Source organism: Zosterops lateralis, assembly GCF_965231275.1.
Source record: "Zosterops lateralis genome assembly, chromosome: 7".
Taxonomy (NCBI): Eukaryota; Metazoa; Chordata; class Aves; order Passeriformes; family Zosteropidae; genus Zosterops; species Zosterops lateralis.
In genome coordinates, this window is record NC_139767.1 from 28,806,048 (window position 1) to 28,833,887 (window position 27,840).

Below are 27,840 nucleotides of genomic sequence, written 5' to 3' on the forward strand. Positions count from 1 at the left end.
ACGGGAGCTGATGCAATGCAGCATATCAGGGAGGAAACCTGTATTTCAAAGGAGAAGCAGCAAAAATTTAATTAAATCTCTGCATCCTTCCTCAGGTAGCAGCAGTGCACTGACCGTGCTAAAAGGATGTGGTGTATCTTCCTCTGTATTTTTTCTGCCGACAATCAGTTTGCTTGTCAGAGATGGCCTTTCACTTATGGCAAAAAAAGAATTCACTGCAAATCTGCAGGTCCTATGATGCATTAGTGATACAGTTACCTTTTTGCAGCAGCCTGTGTTGTGTTTTTGTCATATATTACCAGACAGAAAGAATGATTATCCTGTGATGTATATGCAGCCTTGTGTTGTGCTCCAGACCAGGGGTGTCAATATTCAGCTGTGTAGGAATTCTTAAGAGGAAAGAGCAGGAGAATGTGGGTCAAAGTTTTGCCATATTTTCTTCAGTTAAACATTGTCTCATTCTATGAACAGTCCCATTCCACTCCAAATGGGCTTCAGGAAACGTGTTATAACCTACCTTCACAGTAATGGAAATAAGAGCATAGCTGAGTCAGGGTAGTGGCTGTGGGGGAAATGGAGAGGAAATGCTTTGCTATCTCATTTAAAGTAGGATTTATAAAAATATAGGCACAGAATTCACATTCTCACAAGTTTATATCTGCTTTTGTTTTCAAGGTAACTATGATTCTAGTTGTACTTGGTACTGGCTTTTCCCAGTGCTGCTGACAGTCCAAAGCCTTTTAATACTGTTGTTGTTGTGTCTTTGAAATCTCCAAACTGTGAGCATGATATTAAACCCAGAATGCCTGGAGTTATTTCCATTACAGAGACCAACCAGACTTTATAAAGCTGTCCTGATTGCACTCATGTCTGTACAGTTCAGGAAAGATGTGATCTGAGCTTTTGGGACAGAAAACAATACCATGCCCCCCTGGATTGCTGCTCACCTTGGAGCTGCTCCATGTTTATTTCTCCACCTGCCTTCCCTTTTGCCCCTATCATAAAGAAGTTGTGGAGCTTTGCTGTGAACCACCTGGGTTTTTTGATGATATTAATCATTTAAGAAGCTTTCAAAAGGAGCTGCATTTCACTCCTGACAGTTTTCCTTCTTGTGCTCCCTTGTCATTTCCACAAAAGAAAATGCTTTCCTCATTTGTGCTGAATTTCAAAGGCTCAGTTACCATCCAGTCACTTGAGCAGCTCTCAGTTGTACACTCTGCAAGTTACTCAATTGTGAAATTGGGCAGTGTTAATTCTGTTTTAGTGGTACATTCACTGTGCTGCAGAACACCTGGCAGTGTGAGTTTGGTTTCACGTTTGGCACAAGAATTACTATTTTGTTGTCTTCATTATCCTTCTTTCCTTACTGCTGCTCACTTTTCACGTTCCTGTTCCTGTACAAGGATGTTCACAAAGTGAAGGGGCAAAGCCATTTTCATGTATGTTACCCAGGATAAAATACTAGAATAAAATCTAGCCAATAATCATCAATTTCAGCTATCTTCTCTAATTCTTACATATCCTTATAAAGACTATAAAATATTGAAGCAGGAGTATTTAATCTCATTTTAATATTCTGTTTAGATATGCTTTTACCAGGGGAGCAGTGAAGTAGCAGAAAAAAAAAAATTGAAATATTCTTGTAAGCACAAAATGAGCCTACGTGTAATTTGCTTTCCCAGCTGTCCACCTCTCTTGGTGTCAGGATGACATTGAAGGTGGTCAGAAGTGGAGATCTTTGCCAAGCAAGCTTTTGTTCTTTGTGTACTTGTCCTATGTACACATAGATGTGCATCTATATGTCTTTACACACTAGTTAATATTAGATGAGATGTGTGTGATGTAATTTAAAACATTGTTTCACTATATATTTCACTGGCATTTCATTGAGTAATGGTTATGATCACACTGGAGTTAATTAGCATGATTGTGGTAAATGGAAGTGTTTTCTACTTGATGTATGAGTGCACTCCTGATTGAGATGAGCAATTGATGGGATGAAATACACCACAGCCAACATTTTCTTTTAATCTAAAGTAAGCACTCAATATGAAATAGCACAAAGAGGAATTCTTTTAGCTAATGTATTTCCAGCTATTAATTTTAATCTTGCTTATTTATTAGTTTGAAGGTCTAAAGTAGCTTTTAATCAATTTATCTGGCATTTCAGAAGCTGATGTAATGTGTAAATGTCACTCTTTTAAATTCAAATAATAAATTCATCTTGGTTTGTATGCCAACCCTGAGGGAAAATCATAAACTAAAGTAACAATACGTGGAAAGGTACCTGGTTCTTCACAATGGTTGTATCCACCTTGTCATTCCTAGGAATATTTTCTACCTAATTAATACTGAAAAATGCCATATGCTTATATTTAAAACATACTATATACAGTACATTATACATAATATTTTATACAATTCACTGAAATAATGGAATTACTAGAGGTGCAAAGTAGTCAGTATCTATGTGGTATCAGTGCAAGGAAAACTGGAGTGAAATTATGACAAGAAAAACTGAGATGAATTGCCATATTTAAGGGAAAAACAGTCTGAAAAAGAAGGTGCTGATGGAAATTTCATTAGTCTGGATATTTTTTAAAGAGGGGTGAAGAAGTTTCCATTCTAGTCTATAGTGGGGAACAATCTTGTACTGACAGAACGAGTGGCTGCATGACCTCAGAGAGAAGTTCTGCCTGTAATTTCTGTAACTGTAATTCCTGGTAAGTCTGTTTTGAATTAGAGCCACAGAGCACAAGTAAGAATATAAGTCTTGATTTGATTATATGCAATTCAAACGGAATAAAATCACAACTTGTATTAGATCATCATATGCACTTAGCCTTTGCCCCTCTTAAGGGGGAGGAATTTTGACAAAGATGGATGCTTTCTTAAACCCCAGATTTATTTATCAAAGAAATGTTTCATTGTGGTCACTTATTTTAACTTCAGAATATCAAGTTACTAAAGATATCATTCTCCACAAAGGCCTGACTGTGAGATCACTTAACCTCAACAAATACTGGAGCTAATTTTAATGAAGTAGCTTGAGCAAAGAATCTGATAGCACTTGCTGAGCTTCATAATTAGGGATAACAATAGTTTATAAGGCTTGACAAGAACTGCAGAATCAACTCCATAATTATAGTTTTGCCCATGTGAATTGTGCTGCTTTCTTTCGGTAGGAATTCTACTTGCTGTCTATGCACAGAGCAGGTACCAGTCCTGCAGAGTTCTATTTTTAGCCCTTTGCCATTTTTTCTCTCCTGTGATCTTGGGGAGATGGTTAGAAGGCTGACCCAGTTCTTCCTGAAGTCAGTAAAATCCTTTTTACTGTTTTCAGTAAGAGGTGGATGAGGCTTTGAACTTCGTTTCGTCATCCCAACTTCACAGCAGGAGTGTTGATACAGACATTTCATCTCTGGTACTGAACAGTCGAGTCACAGCTCTAAAGAACATAAAGGAGATATCACATCACAGAAAGCCTAATAAGTCTCCTAAACTTCAGCCTGCAGGCATAATAAGGGATTCACATCACTCATCTTTAGTCAAGAATATCAGATCTAAGCTAGTCCTCTTTCTCTCTCGAGTTGGTACTTCCTGGCCTCAAGAGATTCCATCTCTTCCATGCCTTTTTCATGGTAAAACCCAGGTGACAAAGCTCTCTGGATCAATACAAGGATCCTTTGTCTAGAACTGCCTTGCATAGCCCCGGAACTTGGTCAATACAGACTAGTGCTATCTCGTTCCCCTTATCTCAACATCTGCTTGGAAGTGAAGTCTAGAGTCTGTAGTTTGTGTTTAATGTGATCATGGATCCGATCACCTACCCTGTTCCCCCCCCCCCGCCATGTTTCTCCTGGTGTTTGCAACAAACATCTTTCTCTGGCTGATGGGAATGGCTTACAACACATTGGAGTACTTGGAGACAGTTACCATGAGAATCCCTCAAATAAAATAAACAGCTGTAAAATAGTGTGCAGGGACAGATTGTTCTAGAAAAAAATTGTCCAGATTAAGGCCATGAACTCTGCCCTGGACTACCACTAGACTCAGCTATTTTCAATGTAATCAGCCCAGAAACATGCAGCAATAAACTAGCTACATGTGTAGTTCCTAGCAGTAGAAAAAAACCTACTTGGAATAATTTTCTGTAAAAGCACATAGGTCAAAACCAAAACGCTGCACTAAATTGATTGGTACCTTAAAAATGTGAGGTAGACCACAAAGATACATATCTATATATATATATAGATATAGATATATATGTATATATATATATACACACATAACTATAGACATATATAGAGAGATATGTATATATATAGAGAGAGAGAGATCTCCTTGTGTTTGAAGATTTCATGATTGAAATAGGTCAGCATGCAAAGTTTGGTCTACAAAGATTATTAAGAGATATGAGGTGGAATTTGGTTTTGTGCATGAAATGGTGCAGAACTGTGGAATGCCACTTGGCAGTTCACTGAGAATTTCCAGGTTTTCACATGACAGTTCTCTCATGGGTTAATAAAATATTAAGGAAAAATGCCACACAACCCTAAAATTTCAGGAAGAATATGTATATAATTTCATAACTCATGGATTATTTTTTCTGGATAACTTTTGCAATTATTGTTTGTGAGGAACTAATTTCCACAGATGAAAAGGAGAGATTCTTCATGGGATCTCCCTTCTGTAGGGATTAGTCATTTTTGGTGTCACCTTCTTCAGGATACTACAGAAAACTTTCATGGGTCTGCAGTGGGCAAAAAGGAGACAGCCATGATTGTCCTTCTAGTAGCAAAAATATGCTTTCGCAGTTGCATTAGATCTTACCTTCTTCCAAAATTTTGAATTGTAATGCCAGTCTGAAGATGTGCCAGATCCCATGCTCCTGCCAGATCTCAGGAGGGCTGGGAATCTGAGCTAACTTCATCTGGCTGGGGATGGTGGGACAAGGAGGCAGTTCATGCTTTTCTTCATTGTAGAACTTAATTCTCTCTTGTATTCTCACCCTGCCTGATCCAGGGTTATGTCACACCAAAAAAGTGTAAAATGCTTCAAACAAATACCCCAAAGAGCTTACTAACAAGAGAGCAAGTTCAGGATGAAAATGTAGGGAGCAGGGAGGCAGTGCAGCATTATAGCACCAACTAGGATGAAGCTCTCAGGTTCAACAGTGCTTGGGTTCAACGCTTGTAGAGAAATAGATGTACATGAAAATATTTGATATGTGTAACAACATCTGGTGTGGTTTATGAGCACTTTAAGCAAACAAACAGAAGAGAAGTAGTGCAAGCCTTCAGCAAATAAGTAACCTCTGGCTTATTTGGCCTGTGCTGTGTGTACATCTTGATAGCGGTCAAGAGAGAACAGTCCTTTGAGAAGCATATCAAGCTCAAGAGTTCAAGGCAAGGGTGGGTAACTCCCAAGTGTGGCTGCTTATCTGAAATGTATCTAAATCTCTTAAATCTGCAACAGGGAGCTGGAAATCTTTCAGCAGCAAGCCCTCCTTCTAGAATGTCAGGAATATAACCATTGGTTGTTTTTCCTATCGTAAATTGCACCTGTTTTTAAAATCCAGACACTTACCTGTGACCTCAGTGGACAAAGACAGAAAAGGAGGTGAAGAAAAATTCTCCATAATCAAAATGCACTGTGTTCAACCCTTTTGTGCATCACACATTTATGCAAACACATCCAAAATTAGACATGCATTCTTCAGAGAAGCATCCCTGTATGCTGACAGTGCCTGTCACAGCCCAGGGAAAAGAGTGTAGCTCCTTCCACACTCAGTCAGCTTCCCTACAGAAAATCCCCTTTGCCTTTGGAGAACCTTGTGCAATGCAAAGGGGCTGCTACATCTTTTATTGTCTGTGCAGTGAGGCCAGAGCCTCTGTTGAGGCCAGTCTGCATTTTTTTCTCCCCCAAAGTCTAGGGTCCAGCCTACACCCTTTTCACCAGTGTATTTACATCTGGTCATTGTATCAGTGAACTCTTCTCATCCACAGGTAATTCAACATAGCACGTGTTGGTGTCAGTAAACTGTAATGGCTTTCAGCAGAGAAGGACCTAAATGTGTTAGGGACAAATGCAGGAAATCTGTGTCCATACTGTATTTCAACAAAACTGGTTTGTGTCCCAAATCTGTGCCACAAGGAGAGAGAAAGCATTTACAAGTACTCTAAATAATACATCTAAAAGCAGGAACAATCTTCTGCTCAGGGAGCTGGACTGGTGTGTGAGCTGTTGCAGTGGTAATGTGTGAAAAACCCTGCAGTGGACTAGACTTTGAAAAATTGTGCTAGCTTTGGCATCTGCTCCAAATACTATTGGAAGAGGATCATTCAGAAAGGATACTCTTAAGTGAAACTGGACCCTAATTCAGATCACATTATATGGAAATTTTTTTTACAAACTCTCAACTAAAGAGGTTCCCAAAAAATGATTATTAAAACGTAAAAATTTGGTGCTGTTAACAGTCTAACCATTATAGCAGTAGCCTGCAAGTGAGGGAATAAAAATTTACTATTGGTAACAAAACTGCCTCAAATATGTTCTTCACAGTCCAAAAGGAGAAATGCAAATACCGGATATTTATTGTCAGCCCTCAGAAACTGGGAAAATGAACAGTGAATGAGATGTTTTCTTTTTGCTTTTTATAACTGGAAATATTTTCCCCCATTAAACACTTGGAAGTCAGTGCTCCATCTCTGTATTGAACATTTTCTCTAACAACAACTGTTGACTGCAGCAGGATATTATCTAAGTAGGAACAACATGGCTTGATTCATGGCTTTTTATTTTTGACATTGTTTGTGTCAATGCTCAGAAGTATGTGTGTGTCCACAGTGTTCAAAGCTATTTTGTCTATATACATCAAGTTAATGCATTTTTAAAGTGAGGAGGATTTTGACAAGGAAGGTGCCATAATTCTACTATTGAAACAGAGGTTAAAATTCCCAGTGAGAGCAGTCTCAAGCCAATCCGAAGATCAGTAATGGACACACCCTTAAGCTGATATCTTTGTCTCCCCTTATTTTTGTTAAGTGTTGAATACCAAAGAGCTCTTGGCCTCATCTTGAGGGAAGAAAGCTTTTATATGACAGCAAGGGCTGGCTCTGTTTAGTTTGTTAAGCATAGCTGAATAGAGTATAGCTCCATGGTTCTGGAGAATATGACTGCACTCACTTTCCATTTCTCCTGTTATTCATGAGACTCTCTGGTGTATTAGTTGAGTGGTGTTTTCCAGAGATGTGAAAATGAGAGGAAAGATGGGCAGGTAGCTTGAAACCTGAGGTAAGTCAGATGGAGTTCCCCTCTCTAACTTGACAGTCTGTCACATCTTGGGTTCATTCATTTGCTTCTGGGTTCTTCAGTTCCCTCTCTGTAAAGTAGGAGTCATACACCTCGTATCACAACTGCCATGGCTGTGGGTAAATCTGTTCAGGACAGGGCAGTGTTCAAATTCTTGTGTAATGCAGGGTAGATACGTGCCCTGGGCAAATCGGAAATGAGCATTACATACTGGTAGCTGCAAGCAAATCACATGGACTCACTCCGTATAGAAATATGATTCAGAACAGTAGACAAGAGGAAAAAAAACATAGAAGGAGCTTGAAGACATGGTCCATCTCACAAAAGCCAGTGAAAGGCAAATATTTCTTGGGGCTGAGACATCTCTGGCTGACATGATTCCATGCTGTAATGTGAGAGCAGTTGGGAGGTCATTGCAGTGAGCTGGTGGCCAAGTGTCATGGTGGGGCACTGTAGCCTTCTGAGCTGGTGAGTCCCACTTGCTTCATTGCATTATCTTTGAGCAATTGCAGGGAACTTGGAAATAAACAAGTGGGAAGTCCTATTGCTGTGCCTGGCAGGATTGAGTTGGGGTGGTGTGTTTCAAATAAGAAATTATTTCATGTGTACTCGGGGGTTAGTCTACGTGGCTTTATACATTCTCCTTTCACAGATGGCAATGCCACTAGGAAATATTGCTATTGTTTTAAAACTCTGGTAATCACTTGCTTTCATGCCTTAAGGATAAAGAGCCTCTTTCACGGGTTTACTTGCCACAGTTGTATTACTCATACTGTGTTTCTTGCTTTGTTTGCTGGTAGAATACATACACCAATGCAGACAAGCTCTTGGAGGCTGCAGAGCAGTTGGCTCAGACTGGGGAATGTGACCCTGAAGAGATCTATAAAGCAGCCCGGCATCTGGAAGTTCGGATTCAGGACTTTGTCCGGAGGGTGGAACAGAGGAAACTTCTCTTGGACATGTCAGTCTCCTTCCATACTCACACCAAAGAGGTAAGATGTGCATGAGGGAATTTTGCTGTTTATTGTAGAGTGCTGCAAGAAGCTGTCTCTGAAAACTCAGATCACAGAGAAAAGGTGTTTTCACCACACAGGGCTCATATTATTCAGTTCATTTCATGCATATGAGTAGCTGTTGTAAAGAGAAAATAAAATGTGAATTAAACATATGAATGTTACAGTACACTAAAATATATCGAGTGGTGCTTAATCACAACTAGACGTATTGTTAGAAAGCAAGAATTCTCTTGCAAGAAAGTGAGTTGATATTTACACTTCAAGTATAAACATGCCAGCAGCATGATCCTCTGAGGATTCCATTTAAATGTACTGTTAATTAATGTATCCAATATCATTATGTGTTACTAGAAGTCTTACATTGCTTAATGAGGCAGACTTGACTTTTCCAAACAATTGTTAAAGGAAAAACAGCCACATACTGATACAGTGAATCAGTGAGGGCCTGAATAAATGCTGTTTAGTGTAATTGAAAAATATCCAGAGATAAGACTGACTTGCCAGAGGAGATACAGTGGACAGGACATCAAATGTGAGGCCACTGGGGATGTAATTAAAGCATACTTCACATTTTCTGCAGTCCAAAGGCCATTCAGTGGTGAGTGACTTTTAAAGATAGCATTTCTGCTGGGAGAGATGGAATTAGTCAGGATGGTTGTTTTCATGCTCTGCAGCATGCGTTTGCAAAAGCACACTTGATCAGGAAGATACTCTGAGAAGCTGAAAGCTTTGCCTGTGCTTGTTGATTTACACATTACAAACAAGTTGCATATATCAGGCTTCAGTGTGTTGGGGAGCCCCTGAAGCAGAAGGTACATGCATACATTTATTTATATGATGGAGTTCACAGCACCTACATTATAGCTGTTGGTACATGAAGATTTTCCTTTTACATCCTGCTTGTGCAATATACTACAATTTAGTTAATTTTCAGCTTGTGGATAATGCTGTTGTTCCCAGAGTTGCTCAAACACTTGAAGCTATGCTGGTTTGCCACTGGGGAAACTTAATTGGTTATTTCCTCAGTAAAAATTATTTCATAACAGTTTCATCTGTGATTAACCTTGATTCACTTATGCAGGTGATGACTAGTAAAAAAAAAAAAGATAGTTACTGGTATTGTGTAGCCTAATTTGGCTTTGGGAAATGAAGCCTCCCTATGTGAAGGGACAGGGATTGCAGTGCATTATACTTTGCCTGCTCTACACACCTGGTTTTAATGAGCTCTGTATAGGTGAATAAAAATGCAGTTGTATAAAAAATTCACATTTTTTAAAATTTATTTTAAAAACCAATCTTCTGTGATAGCATCAATGCTGTTCTCTAGATGTTAAGAGTAAATGCTAAGTCTTTGCCTCATTAATGTTTTCCCATGAGACAGATTGGTTCTGTGATGTCTTTTTGGAAAGTTCAGTAATTAATTCATGTCATTTTTAAGGAGATCCAGAGTGGACAGACTCTGACTGCCTCTCTCCTATAAAGGTCCCTTCTAACTCAAACTATTCTATGATTCTGTGACTCCCTTTCCAGAGGGACAAGTCAGGGGAGCTGTAGCATTGCTGGGACAACAACAAAGTCAGGGTGGACAGGAATCCATGTCCATCATAACTAATGACAGCATTGGGCTGGGTTGATAAAGTTGTTCAGTCTTCAAGAGTTCCCCAAAGTCTGAGGATGCCCAGGAGCTCTGTGAGGGGAAGATTTAATTTAGTTACCCCTGTGTTAATTCACTCCTGTAGGGGCCGAACACTGATTTTTCTGTAGGTTCAGTGGTGTTCACTGTGTGCCACCACCTGGCTCCTTCAGTGACTTGTTTCTGCACTGGTGAAACCCACACAACTCAGTATCTTGGGGGGGTTTTGCCATAACTATTAAGTGAGGAAGTTGCTGGGGTTTTAGTGTTTGTCTGCCAGCTGTGGGAATCCCCACAGACAGTGAAATAATAAAAGACTGCAGGGCAGGGGGGAATTGGTGCAAAGGGGAAAGTGTTACAACAGGAGAGCCTTAGCACCTGCTTGTATCTCTATTTGTTTTTATATGCTATAAATAGATTAGCTTAGGTAGAAATGAGTCATTGCTTGGCCTTGCTTGGCCCTTCTTGTGTATTGTAAAATAGCAAGGTAATAAATGTAATTGTCATTCTTCAATATGAACAATAAAAGAGGTATATTTAAATAATAACAGATCAATTTAAATCACAGCAGATGTCATGGTGAAGAGTCCTATTGCTGCAGCAGCAGTAAAATAGTGGGAGATCTGAGGTCCATTTATGGTGTTTAGCAGGAGCCATCCAGTCCTGGTGCTCACTCAGGCCTCCCTTGCCCTCCTACCTGCCATGCTGGGCCTGAGGCTGGACTTGCCATGACATCCAAACCCATCACCTGGGAGTGTCTTGGAGTGAGGAGAAAGCACTTTGGTTGCCATGTTAACCTGTTTAACACCTGACATATTTTGCATTATTCTGGAAGACATTATCACTTACTTAATAATACCCATCATTATTAATTTCATACTTTGTAGTTCTTAAAACTATTACTTAAACTATGAACAGCTCTTTCTCTTATGTCCTTGGAAATGGAAAAAAGTTCCCTTCATATTTTTTTGGCCCTGATACGAGAAACTATGGCCTACATAATTTTTCATCTAAGCTTCACAAATTCTCATTATTTCATGTTGTATTAAACTATTGAGACACAACGGGTAAAATGGGAAATTAAGTAGAAAGAATTAGTCTTACTGACACTTTCTCTTTTTTGGAAATATTCTAAATATCTTCCTGCAATGAACGGTCTTCCTAGCACAGGTGAATTGTATTTCTGATGTGGTAATTCCCAGGTGTGGATGAGTTCACTGACTGTGAACTTCTCACTGCTTCACCTGTACACTGCCCACCTCTTCATCTCCACATGCAACTGCTCAGATTCCCACCATCTGAGAAACTTTTAACTGCTCCTACTTTTTTTCTCTTGTCAAAGAAATGTTCCCTTTTGTAGTCAGTCTTCCTGTATTTTTTTCAGGACAATAGGTAGTGTTGAATTAGGGAGTCATTTAAATCTAGATATCCCCGTGTGTAATGTAAGTTCGGAGTGGCTTTTTTGTACTACAGCAGACTTGAATCACTGCTTATTTCATGTGGAAGCATTAAAGATGATCCCTTCTGCTAAACACTGACTCATACAGTTGAAGGAATATCAAAAACACAGTCAATTAAGCATAACAAAAATATTGATGGGTTTTTTAAATGACCTTATTGAACAATACATACAGTAGGCTGAAACAAGGACTTTTTGGTGTGGTAATAACACTATGGAGGCATAAATTTGAAGCAGTCCTGTAAGTGATTGTTGGTGTCAGCTCTTGAGTAATGTAGCTGTCCTATTGCCATGCCTATAAATGAGATTTTGTGTGTCCCACTGTCCTATAGCATTCATTATGCTTTTCTAGTTTGTCGTCAATATTTTTGTACCCTTTTGGACCAAGGCGTTTCTGATGGTGCGAGCAGAAACCTGGTACTGTGGGGATCAAATCCAATTATCTGTATGGCAGGGTAAAGTTATAAATTATTATCACTGGGATACATGCATTCAACAGACTCATACCTGAATAATTTCTCTCAGGATTAAGTGTAATTGAATTTAGGTTCTTTCTTCAAATCTGAATCAATTATTGTCAAGATTGTCTGATCTTGCACTTTTATCACAAATCTCATGATAGTTGATGCTTTTCTGTGAACTTTTGGCTTTAGGCTCAAATGATGATAGAGGATTCTTGGCTGGCATTTGATTTTGTTTAAAAGAGAATATTTTTTGAGCTTCCTGGAGAAGAGGCTGCAGATGTCATAAAATCACACCCTAAAGACTCAAAACCCTCAAGAAATAGACAAAAAACATCTTGAAATTCATTGACTGAATCTTAATATTTTAATGTCTTGCAGATTTATACTTAAGATTCTGCAGTGTATTTTACATTTCCAAGTATTAAAATATAGACACAAAAGCACTGTGACCACTTCTATATCATTATTTTTTTTTAAAATCCTCTTGGGTAGTTAAGTGATTATTTAGGTTATTTAGGTTGTGTTACTTCTTGTGTTGGCTGGTGATGCAGTTGCTAACTTAAGAATGAGAGGAACTTCACTGAGTTTAGATCCACTTATAGTATATGGGCCTTAACTAAACTATAAGACAGTTCTGCAATTGTTTCATAGTTCTTTGGAGCATGGAAACCATGTCTTACCACCTCTAGGTTTCTCATTTCTCACTGGGCCTCAGATTACCAGTTCTGTATTGAGTCCACAAAAAAACCAAAAAAAACAGAGAGGCAGAGAATTGTGTTTTCAGATCTTGTGCCTTGTGCTTTGTTGTTCTTTAGTGGGTCAGAAGAGCAGGAGGATGAGGGGCTCAGTGCAGGCACTTCCATGTTGAACCTGCCATGTCTACCTGGCCCACAGAATGGGGGATGAATATGTTCAGAAAATATTTAATGTTGAGAAAAAGGAACTGCCAGATTCCTATCAGGTTACTATGAACATGTGCAAACTGGAGCTTGGCAGAGGTCTTCTGAGTGACCAAATTTGGGAAAATTTTCACATGAATGACATAATGTGTATTCTTGACATCAAGGCTAAGCCCTGCAAAATTTCAAACTCTTGCTTAAAAGCATGGAGGGTCTGGAGCATTTCATTTGAACAGAAATGAAACTAACAAAGGCAAAGTACCTTTTTTGTCCAGTCCTCTCCTTCTGGCCCTTCTGCCTCAAAATTGAAGTTCAGCCTTAGGCAGACACATAGTATGGAAAGTTTCACTCTGAAAATCTTGTCTGGTAATGCCATGAGAAAGTGAGAGCTAAGTCCTGGACCATTAAGGGTCAGACAGCTTCCTGTACTATAACCTATATTATTTGTGGTCAGCAGGTCACCTTGGTCACCCCTCAGACATCAGTGGGGTTACTCAGCCAGGTAATGGACTGGGTCTGCCCTGTCAGTCAGGAACGGTAACAGTGTTTTACTGCAGGCACTGCAAACTTAATTTTGCTTGATAATCAAGACCTGTGAAATTAAATTTTCTCTGCTTGGGTTGAATATTGTGATTAGGAGATTATTTCAGTGTAGATCACTAATTCTGACAGGGCTTGTTCTTCACTTGAAGGCAGAGGTGCTGGGATGCAGGGAGCAGAAAGCTCATGGCACTGAGGTCAGCTGCTATTGACTCCCATCAGAAGAGTTGACAGAATGTATCCAAGTTAATCATGGAGCAAACATGACTGAGGTTCTGGGATATACCCTGTAATCCTGTCACTCACTGTGAATTGACACAGGAATCAAAGTTAATGTCACTGAACTTAAAAATTTGTTATTTGACTTTTACTGCTAATATTGACTTTCCAGAGCAATCGCCCACTAGAAAATAAAGATTTGTGATGCAGAGGATATTCAGTTTAGCAACTCCACTTGCTGGCAACTTCTGGAACTTCTGAAAAGGTCCTGTTCTCTGAACATGTCTTACACACTGCTCCTGTCCTGGACAGCACTTTTGTTCCTTTTCTCATATTATGTCCAGATGTCAAAAAAAAAAAACAAACCAAAACAAACCAAAACAAAAAAACAAAACCAAAAAAACCCCCACCCATATAACATTAAAATTACCCAAACTAGCTCACTGAACATAAAATATTCCCTGAGTGGCCAATTCACACCCCAGCATTTTCAGTGTTAGAATGAAGCACTACGTGTCTTGTTCAAAAGCTGGAAATTTTGTCCTTCACTGGGATAATATTAACAGCTGGCATAGATGCACAACAGCTTGCAAAATCAAATTCTGAAAGTATCTACCCTCCTCTCACAGCACAGCTGTGAAACATCAAACCTTATCCTTCCTATTAGTATGATCATGGTTTTTGCTGGGAGCTGAATCTGTGTGGTGGTGGTGCTAGATGGATGGTTAGACTTAGTGATCTTAAAGGTCTTTTCCAACTTTAATGATTCTGTGATTCTAAGTAAATGCTGTTTTGTTGTGTTTGATGTTTTTAACAAGTGCTCAGTTCTTAAGTATTCTCCTATTCCCATCAGAGGTGGATTTGCAGGCAGAAATTAGAGAATGTGGTAGAAGTGAACCTTCAAAGGTGCCCATACAGTGACACATGTGCTGTCCCTTGCCTGGGTGGCAGATTCCTTGGAGAAGGCAGATCACCTGTCAGCTTCTCGTTCTGATATTTGTACCTGTGGAGAGGGCTCTGCTGGTATAAAAAGTATCAATTTTTGTGTGAGCTATATGGAAGTACACTCTGAGTTATAAGAGCAATCAATTACACTGAAGCAGCAAAATAAAAGCAAATCCTCCTCCAACTCCAGAAGGTAGACTCTGGCCTGGACCAAAATGGCAAAATTGTTGTTAACTTTGGTGGTTTTTATCTTATCTGTAAAGCTATCGAAGATCTAGGAGTGAGAAACCAGGACAGCTGGTGGGTACAGGGTGCCCTTCTTTCCTGTCCATTTGTTGCCCAGAAGCAAGTTTTTTTCATGAAGGATTAAGTAGCTGGGAAAGAAAAGAGCTGTGGTATTCTGGCAGCACATCCTGCTCTTGAGCAGGGGAGTTTGAAGCACAGCCAGACCACTAGTGAATAAAATCCTGCCATCTGTGATGGCAAAAGATTGGTAAAAGAGACAGAGTCAAAATAATGAGAATTAAATGCTTGTAAATGCAGCCACATAAACTAAATGTCAGGAAGTCAAGCCTGTGCATGGAAGAGAAGTTCTTTCTGTCCTTCCACCATGTGCTAGCCATTCCTGTAGACTTCATTTAAGTTCATACTTTGTTATCCACATTTTTCAGGCTATTCACCAGCATTGTTGCAGACCAATGGCTCCACTCAAATATTTTCCTTGGCTTTTGGGGCCCTTGCATGTGTTTTGTGTGTTGTGGAAGTGGGTCTCCAGCCTGAATGCCTCGCTCTGCAGATAACAGTGGTTCCTGCTGCAGCTAAAAAGGAGTTTTATGAGCATCTTTAACCAGGATGTGCCAACTCTCATAAAGCACTCTTTTATTAGACACATTTCTGCCCATTCTGAGTTCCTGGAGCTGAGGAAGATTAGCTTCTCCCAGTTCCAGTGTATGGACTTCAGTGCTCTGTACAAAGGCAACAGCCTGCAATAATTTGTGTACTGAGTATATTTTCATCAAAGTCATTCAGGTACACTCCTGTAATTCACTCATCACTCAAAAGACACATTCTCTCTTTCACCTGAGGTACATCTATGCACAGGAGTCTATTTAACTAGTTGAAAATGGTGTCAGTGGAGTGGCTCAAGTCAATGGATCTAACGAGACTGACTGGTTAAAGAAAAGTCCTGCAGTTTCTTTAGTCCTTAGCAAGTTTCAGAATGATTCAGAATTGTCACAAAATATTTATTTCTGTGATTCCTAGGGCACAGTGCACAAAGTTACACAAAACACTCAAAGCAGTAGTTCAGGGTAAGACTATGAGTGACAGATAGAGCCACTCACTGGAAAAAGCACAGAGGGAAGAGGTGCTGCAGCTTCTATTTGAGCAGTGATGTTTAGAACCAATGAACAACATAGAGGAGAATGTAATGCATTTATTTTAGTGGATTGCTGCATTTGTAGTGTGAGAAGCTTTTCCTGCACCAAACTGTACTGTATCACACTGGTGTAAAACTGAGTAAATCTTCCAATGTAGTAAGAACTTTTCTAAGCCAGTATTACCAAGTGCAGACTTTGATTATTACAGTAACTGAAATTAATTACAACTAGATTCCTAATTACAAATAAAATATTAAAATTCTACTAGAAGAGGAACATGTTTTTACAATTCATGATGGTGGCAGAAGAAGCATAGAACATATACACTTGTTTCTTCAGTTATAAATCAATTTTCTTTTCTAGATTAAATAGTCCCTGAATTATGTTTACATGACCTTGGGCTGGGGATCTACACACCCCTTGATGTAAGCCAACCTACCCAAATCATGTTTCCCTTGAGAGGAGATTATTTTGTGCTATATCAATCTGGTCCATGCAGGACTTGGAAAAAGCATCAGATGTTTAGGCAGTGCAAATCCTTTTGCCATAGGCAAGGTTACTAATTAAAAAGCCTGAGCATACAGAAGCAGCAGATGCAGCCCAACCAAGGATGAATGTCAAGAAATTGGCGAGGAAAAGGGAAAAAGCAAGAAAGAGGTTAGGGAGAGATGAGATGGGTTTTTTCACAGAATGTTCCCTTTCCACTTGTCATTTCTTCCCAAGCAGTTTGGTGGTATCTGACAACATAAGGTCTTGCAGCAGGGAGTCTCATGAGTTGTGTCTTACTATGGAAGTCGTATATTGTGAGATTTCATATGTGGTGTTTGGTCATATCCCATCCTGTCACCTTTTATTAGGTGTGCTGCCATTATGTGACACTTCACTGTGTTTCCGTTGACGTTTTCTTGAGAGCTGGAATGTGACTTTGGACAATGTTGCTGAAATATGCTTCCAATTACAGCAACCCTCAGTTCCTTCAATTGAAACAGGTCTAGATGCACTCTAAGTGTGAATAAATACCAGCTGATGAAGGTTAATTGTGCTGGAAAGTTTTATCTTCACCACCATGTTGGTGTGGGGACAATTTACTAAAAGCTGTGCAGTCAAGCTGGATGCACAACAGCATTTGAACAGATGCCTAAACACGAATGCTGACTGAAGTTCTGCATAAATTAACCTGAACCTGGGATCTGTGTGACTTCCTAGTGCATATCATGACAAAGCTAAATATTACTGCCAAAGAATAGGCTTATATAAGCCTGGCATGGTAGTAGAGGGAAATAGAGATGGACATCTCTCTCTGGAGCTGTTCTACTTGTGTGTTTTGGGGTTTTTTTTTCTGCCTGCTCTTGGTTTTCTGAACACTCACACTGCACTTCATGGAGTGGCAGCAGGGTCCTTGCATGTCACTGAATTCTTCTGTATTCTGCTCTACTCTTCATTGCTGTGATAAATGTTCTCCCTGAGTTGTCGTGAGCCTCCTTTTGGGGCCTGCCCTGCAATACACAATGCTTCTCTGACATAGTAAAAGGGTAGAATATACACCCTGGGAAGTTTCTTTTTTCCTTTAACATCCTTGTTTTGAAGACCAGCAAAAATGTTGTACAACAGTAAATCTCCTGGACTGAACTGGTTCTTTGCACTGCTCCCATAACTCAGAGCTTTTAAACTGCTTTTGAGGGGATTATAACTCATCTCTGTCATTTACAAATAGCAGCATATAAGCATTGGGTGTTTAATAGTTATTCCAATCATGCAAGCAAGATTTTCTTAGCAATCTCTTTAGGTTATAGATTTTGTTTAAAGTGGTCCCTTTTTCTAAGTCAGAATCATTAATTTTTAGGTAGCAGGCACAGTTGTCCTTCAAACATCCAGTTAAGTGGTCTCACTAAGTACTTGAGCAAAATGAAGGGTATTTCGTCAGATGAAGTAGCTGGGAATTAAAAGCTGTATTGTCTCTTGGATGGAGGGAAACTGCCTGTGTTTCATATCCAAGAAAGATGCAAAGTTGTTGTCAAAACGCATGAGGGGCACCAGATGCTATTCCAAAAGAAAGGAGGGGTGTCATTCTTCTTTCCCACTGTTCTAGTAATCAGAGGAGTTTTCTTGTGTAAAGCCTTGATAAATAAAGCTTCAATTGTGGAGCCACTATGGACCCTCTGCATCAATGTCTTAAGGATAGGTATTTACCTGAGACTTCTCGTAGCTAACAACTATGACATTTTTATGTGTAGTTTGCATGAGTCAGATTTGTGTCAGATCTCTGATAGACTTAATTCAAGTGCTACCACTAATGCATTGGGTTCTCCATATCCAATTAATCACACCAAAGCATAGATCAGTTGAAGGAAGAACAAAACTTACTTTTGTGATACCTCTGTATTGTTTTTTAGGATTCTGTATTTTTTTGTTTAGTACTTGTTAAGTAACATAATGCAGAGCTTATCTCCTTTTCTGGACACATGCATGGCTGGCAGACTTAGTGAAAGACACCACAGGTGGATGTGGAAACAACGCCTCTATATTTGGAATATCTGCATGTATCTACATAGACCCCCTGTATGGGATCGAGTGGTACCTTAGTAATAGTTTGAAGTATGGGTGGCAATGGGAGAAGTCCTCACAAATTTTGTTCATGTTAAGTATTAAAGAAGTTATTTCTCCAATTATGGAATAAAAGTTGTGCTGTGCAGTATGTCAGATTTCAATGGGAGCAGTTTGTTTGGTCTAAGCTATCTAACTCAGAGTAGGTTGGTTACAGCATGGATTGAAAATGCACAAGGTACCCAGTGATTTTGGGCTTTAATAGTCAGGGTTGTTTTTTTTTTTTTTTTATCAGTCAAATACTTGCATTGGAATGAAACATCAGGCCCTAAGAGGGACTGATATTCCTGAGCAGTGATGAACAGGATGTTTTATGATTAACAGCTGTTCTGACTGTAGTGTTGCAGTGACATGGAATTGGTCTTTTCATTGCTGTGGCATTCACAAATGGGGCTTGATAGCAATTTATGAAAGGTGCTATTAGTTGTAGCACATAACCCAGGAGGTTTTGGAATCAGATTCCTATTGTGAATTGTTCCTGAAAGATCTTCCTAATCTTATTAATATTGACTGATTCTTTGTATTAGGGTTTTCCAGGGATTGGTGGAGTCTAAAGGATTAAAGGCCTCTGAGTCAAGGATGACCTAGATTCTGATAGATTTTATTATGCAAATCCTTACAGTCAGAGGTCATTAATGGAAACATCTGAAGCTAATATGAGTTAATATATTTGAGTGCTCTCTGAAATTAATCAGTGTTTTGGTTCCAGGTGAATACAATACAGTTTATGTTTAAGTATTTTGAAAATGATTTAGAAGCCTACTCAAAAAGTGGAATAAGATCTTAAATGTCCAATGCTCCTTCTGGAAAGTTGGGTTCTGGAGACACTTTTGCGCACAGGATTTTCCTCTGAAGGCTGGAAACTTTCTCCTCTGCCCTAACATGATAATTTCAAGAAAACAGCAGATTCCTAATAATGAACAAAATTCCTGATTTAATTTTCATTTTTGTGAAGAAAATTTCCAGAGGTTTTTCAAGTTGAAAAAGAAACTAAGAACTGCAAAATTTTAAAAACTACTGGCTTTCTCACCTCAAAACAGAAAGATGATTTATACACATAGCTATTTTTCTGTATTTACAAAGTGCTCCATTAGTTGAAGATCTGATAAGCAGAAGTAATATTCCTGAACAACCTGGTCCTTGTCTGCTTCTGTACAGCTGTCCCTACTGTTTGAGTGGATGCATTACATTTGTTTCTTTGATTAATAGTTCCCCTTTTATACTATGCCTTTTTCCTAAGAATGTGAAAATATGTAAATATCCCAAGCAAAGACATTCCATTTCAGGCCAGTAGTTGGACAGGTCAGTATGATTATAATATTTATGAATAAACAGAGGCATTTACCCAAAATATGCAAAGCTGACTCTGAAAAACCTGCAAGTAAGGCATATGTCCTAATACTTGTTTTTGTAAATCTCTTAAGCAAGGAGTCAGAAGCAGAGATGGGGACAGAGCAAAAGGCACTGGGATCTCCCTTTTCTGGTATCATGAGCCTGCTGGGACAGCTTTTCATTTTGATGATTTTGATTTGGACCAGGGTAATATCCTTGAAGTCCGTAGTGTGTGCATGGTGTAGCACTTAGTGACTGGCCTTAGGTGTGGGCCCTGGTTATGAGAAACTTTGGCAGCTGGAGCTTTAGACATCCCCATCCTGCTCTCGTTTAATGTGGACGTGCAGAATTCACAGTCTCAGAGGAAATGCTGTAGGATGGGGATCCAGTGCAACTCGTTTTGAACACAAACATTTTTACCAGCTCTTTGCCACCCACACACAATGTCCTCCTCTGCTTCACGTTCACCCCAAGGTCCCTGTGGGACAGAGCTCTGCAGTCCCTGGGACAGCGGGAGGAGGCACCGCATCCTTTGACATTTCCCAGCGCGCTGGTGTTTCTCACTCCGCTGCTTCGCCGCTGCCTCCAGCACACACCAGCAAAATGTGGGTTAATGGGGCAGGCGTGGCACAGCAAAGTCTCTGGTGGAGTCATTAGGGTTTGCTGGCAGGCTGCCAGCTCGGTGGGTGCGATTTTACACTCACTTTTCAGCACAGGCTTAAAGGGGAAACCTCCCTTCGCTTTAAGCCTTTGCAGCCAGCCAGAGGCTGCCGGGGCATCCCTGCCCCTGGCCAGACCTCTGATGAACAGCTGGCTGGAAATTCTCCTCTAAGCACTTGCACTGATTTGTTGCTGTGATTGTGGCTTTAAAACTGGTAGTCGGGACTATTCAAAATTAATAGATCTGCATGGGGTTGATTTGGTGATATTGCTGTTTCCTATGTTTGGATTTTCCCAGAGTTAAAATGCAGAGTCTGAGTGCATTTTGAGGAGGGGGTTTAAGTGCTGGAAACAAAAAAGAAACCCCAAAACCTCAACCCCTGGGAAGGCATAGCTGAGCAGGCACAGCTAGACTTCAGTCAGTACCATACACACATACCAAAGATTGTGGGTCTGTCCTGCAACAGGCTTCAGCTGCATGTGAAATGAATAGCAGATGATAGTGCTCAGCTCCTTAAAAGGGTTAGGTTATCTGTAGGAAATTTTGTTATTTGTATAAAGAGTTAGTCGCAATAAAGTAATTACTTATTGCTATATAACAAACAGAAATTGATTTTTTAATTTTATTTTATTTTTTGAAAACTACCTGATACTATATTTTTCTTATTTTCTTGCTTTAAATGGAATTAATAACAAATGTATCTTCTCGGATTTACAAATTTTAGCTCAGTTTTCCTGTGAAACATGCAGCCTGAGTTAATGCCTATTGATCTGGAATTAGAGAGCAAAAGGGTTAAATCTCAATCCCTCTCTGATTTATATTTCCCTCCCCTTCTTCCCAGCTGTGGACATGGATGGAAGATCTGCAGAAGGAGCTCTTAGAGGATGTCTGTGCTGACTCTGTGGATGCAGTTCAGGAGCTTATCAAGCAGTTTCAGCAGCAGCAAACAGCCACCCTGGATGCCACCCTCAATGTTATTAAAGAAGGGGAAGATCTAATCCAGCAGCTCAGGTAAGCATCCACCTGGGGCACAGGTATTGGGAAATCTGATGCATGCTGTGCTTTAGGGGTGCCTAAATAGGGAGCTGCAAGCTAGGATCAGTTGGGAGAGTTTGTTAATTCCTTGCTTATTTATAATTCTTCAGATCCTTTGAGTGTTTTATTGCAATTACAAGGAGTGATTTGTGTGAGCTGATTAGAGTAGTCTGTGGATCAGCATTGGTTTCCTGTTTGACTGAGAGATTATTTATAGGCACTGGGAAGTGAATGGATCCAAATGTGTTTGAAGTGAGTATTTTTAGTTGGTATTTATAGAAGATTGTTAAATGGTTATGAACTGAGACCTCATGATTTATATGGTTACTCCCGATGTAGGGTAAGTGTATTCCTCTTAATAAAATACACACGTGTCTAACAGTCTTCACTGTTTCATTTTGCATGCAGCACCCTTCTATTTATCTTTGTGTATGTGGGGTTTATTCATAGTGTCAAAGAGGCTCTTTTACTGCTGGCTCTTCTACCAGCACTATGAATTAAACCAGCTCATTTTTGCCTTATTTAAAATACATGAAGAGACTAGCCCCAAGAATCTGGGGAGGGGGAAGGTTGGGGTTTTGATGTTTTCGGTTTTTTTCTTTCTCAATCTTCACGTATTGTCAAATGAATATTTGCAGAGTAAGCTTATACAGAATTTGTAATTGCGAAATCTTTCTCATTTGTTGTTACAGTGGTTTTCTGTGCCTGTAGCTTTGTTGACAGCAACGAAGTTTTCCTGCCTTTTATGGATGTTACTGGGCACTTAACCAAGTCCAATACATCATTTATTATTTAGGTCTTTGTATTGTTACAGGTTGCCCTTACCCACATGTACATAGTGTGCATGTTCTGTATACATTATAACATGCAAATATCCCAGGTTTTATGCATTTCACCAGACAGTGCAAGAGAGCAACATCATCCTCCTCACCCTGAGATTTCCTAAGCTGATGCCTTTACTTCCTACCTGAGATGTGCAGAAAGTCATGAGCCATGATGGGAGCCCGACAGGAGAAGCCCAAGATGCTCTAGAGCAGAATGGACAATGAGGGCTCTGGTGGAGCTCTGCCCTCAAAAGCCCTCCTGGAGTCCTTAAGTATTTTACTACTGCCATATGCTGAGCTTTCCTCTAAGCTTTTTCCTGTCATCCTGGATGCAGATTTTTCTCTGCTGGGTCAGGGAAAAAAAAAAAAAAAAGAGAGAGAGATTTGAAAGAACTGTTCTGGGTTTTGATTGTCATTCAGCAGCCACACCAGAGAGCCCATGGAGATTCCTACTCTTGCTCTGTGTGACTTGCCAGCACCACAGGAGAGGGTGAGGGACTGGAGTTGTGGTATTGCTTGCCAGTATTAGAGCTGGAGAGGAAGGATCAGGAGTAGCATTCCATCCTTCTATTCATCTTTGCTGATGAGTTCAGTAGGATAAAAACATGCTGGGTTTGGTAGGTGAGCTGCCAGAGGGGAAGGGGTTTTAGCTAAGGATGTGTGCATGGTCAGCTGTAGCAGGTCAGTCAAAGGTCTGCATGGCAACTTACTTTTATGCAAAGAAATTGTTTGCAAAGTTTAGGGTATTCCTATGAGATGAAAACATGGCAGTGAAATTGTGGGCTGAATTTTTTCTTTTTTTTTTTTTTTTTTTTTTTTTTTTTTTTTTTTTTTTTTTTTTGTTATTCTTCCCAACTATTGGAATGGCATCACTTCAGTGTGAGCACCCATGGAGTAGAGCCTGAAAGGGACCCTGTACAAGCCCATCAGGTGGAGTCTGGAGTGGTTTGTGGGGTTGCAGAAAGTGTCAACATCCAAAGAGTTCTGGTTGTGGGATTGGCCTAAAGGATTTTTGCCTGCACCTGAGTCAGAAGGGAATTATGGAGAGTGGCCAGGGTAATACTGAGAAGTCAGTGGAGCATGGGGAGGAGGTGAACTGCAAGGTGGTGTGAGGGACTTCAGCTTTTTCTTATGGTGAGTGTAGTCAATTCTTAGTTTCTGTCTTGGAAAAGTTACAGTGGCCTCAGCTTTGAGACGCTTTTTAAACCATTGCCGTGCTCCAGTGTTTGCAAAATACCGAGGCAGGTTTTGTGGCAACTGTGTTCAACAAAGAAAAGTTGGGTTTGAGGTCTGGTTTGTGCTCTGGGCAGTGAGCAAGGTGGACCAAGGTGCACCTATTTGTGCAAAGCTATCCCCTGGTTCTGATGAAGTTAATACCAAACCCAGAGAGAAGAGCTGCCAAACCTTTGCGCACAAAATTTTGCAGTGCTGAACTGTCAAGATGAGCTGGTTCAAGTGTTGGATTTGAGCACTCTGACTAACTGCAAAGCTTGCAATGTGATCCTAGACTCTTTCAAAGCAGTGTGGGAAACAAACCAGTGAAGCTGCTTCTGTGTGTGCCCACTCTTACCTGCTTTTGTGGCTGCTGGCAATGGTAAAGAACACACAAATAAAGGAAAAAAGGAAAAACTAGAATTGCTGCAGTCTTTCCTTAACACAGGATTGCATTTCAGTGTGGAACACCTTATACCTGCCATGAAGAATAGATGAAGATTGCAAATGCTACAACAATGAAAAGAATGAAATACACTGCTCTTATCAAGCATGTCATAACATGGGTTAAAAGCAGTGAAATTACTGGAGCTTTGGAAAGTTTTATGTTTCTTGTTCTTATCTTTGAGAGAACAGATTTTGGTTTAGAGAAGATCATTTGTGTAATAGCACTCTGTTTCCTTCAGAGAGGCAATGAAAAGCTCAGCTGCCTGAACCAAATGCCATGGCTGGGACTGCATTTCACACAAGGTCTTCAGGGCCTCAGTGACTACATCAGGAGGCCATACCTGTCAGGAATAAAGCAGGCCTGTCTAGAAACTCTGTGCATATTATGGTTCATGTTGGAAGCACTTTTCACTCTTCCTTATCAGTGCTTTCCTGAGGTGATCATTGTTCTCAGCAGTCAATGCAAAGCAAACCTTTTGAACTCCAGTTCCAGGGGTGCTGCTGTGGGCAATATTTCTGGTCATCTGTGAAAGGCAAAACAATGACTTGCTCCAGTGAGATGTGAAAAGCAGGAATGTTCATGGCTGGGGGGAAAAAAAAAAAAAAAAAAGCCAGTGAAGAGTTAATTATCTTACCTTTGTTTTACAATAGTTCAGCATATAAGCTTTAGATAATGGGTATTTCTCATTGAGCTTTCTCCCAGTGAAAGCACTGAAAGAGGTTTTAGGAGCACAGTGTTCATTTTAAACAAAGTCAGCAACAATGTACTGAGTCCAATTTTATGTTTCCCAAAGTTTATTCTGGGTTTTTTTTCCAATAATTTCCTTGAATTTTAAAACTCTAATCCATAGCTTTTCAAAGATTAGTAAGGGTCTTATATTTATTCTTTCCCAGAGTTTCTCATCACCAGACAGAACAAGAAATATTGTGGCAGAATCATGCAATCTCAGAAATGGTTTTTTCTGTAGGGAGATGTTTCTCAAACCAGACCAGCTAGGGGTTGTCAATGCCTTATGCAAGGAGACTTAAAAAAACCCACCAGATTACTACTCTTAAACTTTTGTGTTGCATCAGCCACTGAAATGCAAGTGTGGCTTGATATGAAGAGTGAAATGTTTAATGAAAGAGAATTTCTAAAACTAAGTGTGTCTCCAGATCCCGTGAGAGATTATTCAACACCGGTCTTGAATAATTCATCGAGTAATTTAGATAATATATGAATAGTAATAATCCTGCATCTGAGTGAAGATTTATTTCATCTCCTTTTATAGAAGACAGGTGCTGACTGAAGGAAACAGAACTTGATTGGATGCAGCCTCAGATTAAGCTGTAGTTTCAAAATCTCAATTTATTTTCATTCCTCCTTCCTCTGTGCAGCTCTGATGTGGAGGCAGAGACCTTGTGACCACCAAGAATGTGAAAACAGACAGACAGAGTGGGGCAGAAACCATAACACCTGGAGAGAGAAATATCGGTGTAGCAAGGGAAATTGGTAGTACTTGCATCTAAATTTTGTTTTAGCCAATGTCCCAAAGCCAAGATTAAATTTTGCCTTCAGAGTTTCCTTTCTGGCCCTTTTGAAAGTTGAGGGACCTTGTGTGGAACGTTTCAGGATAAACTTCAGTTCTTTACTTCCGCAAATGGTATTTATCCATAAAACAGGCACTGAAAAAAAATTTTGAAGAGATAGCAGACTGTAGGTGAGCCTATTAATATACATGAAAGCACAAATAGGAAAAGAACTGTCAGGACTTTCCTGTGTCCATGCTAAGCTTTCAAGTACAGCAAATTCCCCTTTGGTCTTGACCCACCAGTTAAAGGGTTTGTTTCTTTCTGCTGCCTGTAAATGGAAAATGTAACTGCAGCAGTATCTGACCTGTCACAGTCACATCTCCTTTCACTTTTCCCAGTGAAATGACAAGTCAGGATCTCTCTTGGAGTTTTTGAAAGGTGTGTTAGGAGTTTTTTGCACTGTATTTTGTATCCATTGCTGTACTATGTTATGCAGACGATACCCTAGACATTGGTCTAAGATACTCGTAATTCTGATTCAATTAGTCTGAAAGTAATGGGGAAAATGCAGGAAATTAACTTGTAAAGGTCCAGGTGGCTGAAGAGCATCTCAGTCTGATGTGAGTATAGGTGGGAGCAGGTGACCCTGCAGCATTAAAGGTGATTGCCAGCCAGTCTCAAGAGAGCCCTTGAGACTGATGTGCCATCTCCTCCCCTGCCCCTCCCAAGTGTGTCAGGTCACAGTGTCACCACACAAGAAAGGATGATCCCCCTGCTCAAACTTTGTGCCGAGCTCAGGAGCCACAGGATTTCAGCAAGCAGAGGAGATGAGTGTTGTACACACCTTCCCTCAGCCCTTTGTGCTTGTGTTTGCCCCTCAGCAGGACACAGAATCACAAATGTGTAGTTCTTGCTCTTTTGGCTGCCTCAGAGCTCAGCTTCAGCCCTGCTCTCTGTCTTGTACAGGGACTCTGCCGTTTCCAGCAACAAGACCCCCCACAACAGCTCCATCAGCCACATCGAGTCCGTCCTTCAGCAGCTCGACGAGGCCCAGGTACAGATGGAAGAGCTCTTCCATGAGAGGAAGATTAAGCTAGACATTTTCCTTCAGCTCCGGATTTTTGAGCAGTACACCATTGAGGTAAGGACTGGCTGTGTGACCTGAGGATGGGGGGAGCTGTGGGAGAGAGAGAACACATGAACATACCCTTTGAGGGTACATCTGGAGCTGTTTGATTGTGCTCAGCTGTCCAGTGAGGAGGAGAGAGAGTTACAACTGTGCTTTAATTCAGACTGCTGGACCTAAAGCATGCTTTAGGATAAACTGACAGAAGTCACTGGAATAAGTGCATGGGTGCTTACCTGACTGTGCTGGGAATCTGCCTGCTTTGCAGAGGAGCTTTATAGACCCCTGTTGTAACTCTCTGTTGACATGAGTCACTCAGAGATTTTAAAGTTCTGTGCCACTTATTTAGTGAGCTTTGTCTCTTCAGATACAAACACATACATGCCTGTCTTTAAACCACAGAGTGAAAAACCACGTTATGCATAAAAGGAAAGGATATTTAAAAGGTGAGCTTTTTAGACACAGCAGTGGGTTTATTTAAAAAGGACAAAAAATGTAGACGGGAAAATTAAAGGGACATTTTATGTCCTCATGCGAAAAAAGGTTTTTTAGTTCTGTTTTGGAATCAAAAGCACTGGATGGAAAATTCATCAAAATATTGGAGTATTCTTGGACTGAGAAAATTTTGAAGAGATTCCTGCCAATCTCAGTAATTACAGTAATTACTTTCTGTAGTTCTGATAGGAGATGAAAAAAGAAAAAAATGTATGTTAATTTGTACACAAAGTCTATGAGACTGGTGTCAGTGCTTGTGTGCCTTGTGGGGTGTGTTCCTCCTGCTGTATCCCCCTGGGGCTTGTTCAGTTCAGGAGGCACCTGTAAGTGTTTGAGGATGATACATTCCTGAAGTTATTGTTTGTAAATCTGTAGGTAGTCTCAAGGTGAGTGCTGGTAACTAATGGGACGTTTAGAATGCTGTGTTACATTTTGTGTTTAAGATATGAGATGATGAATTGTCGTGGAATAAAAGGCAGGAAGCAGGTGTCCCATTTCCTAAAAGGTGCCCTGTTCTATAGCTGAATGCCAGACACAGGAATCAGTGAGGAGTATCTGAGCTTTTCTGTTGTGACTGCACAGTGAGGTATTTCACTGCAGTTTGTCCTACAATGCTTGTTAATTATGTAAATTAGAATTATCTCATTTATTTACCAGTTATGTACAGCCTTCTTGCTATTGAGATGCAGCATTCTTTGTATTTGTGTATAAATATAAAAATGTA

General features: G+C 40.1%; 1 protein-coding gene across 5 annotated transcripts in view; it reads left to right on the forward strand.

The window, feature by feature from the left end:
* Window positions 1-27,840, forward strand: part of KALRN (kalirin RhoGEF kinase) — a 473,348-nt gene that overhangs the window by 266,692 nt on the left and 178,816 nt on the right. For all 5 annotated transcript variants that reach the window (XM_083865423.1, XM_083865425.1, XM_083865420.1 and 2 more), the window contains exons 11-13: window positions 8,115-8,306; window positions 21,307-21,476; window positions 26,462-26,636. In XM_083865423.1, the coding sequence (XP_083721549.1) occupies window positions 8,115-8,306; window positions 21,307-21,476; window positions 26,462-26,636 (537 nt within the window). The remainder of the gene's footprint in view (window positions 1-8,114; window positions 8,307-21,306; window positions 21,477-26,461; window positions 26,637-27,840) is intronic.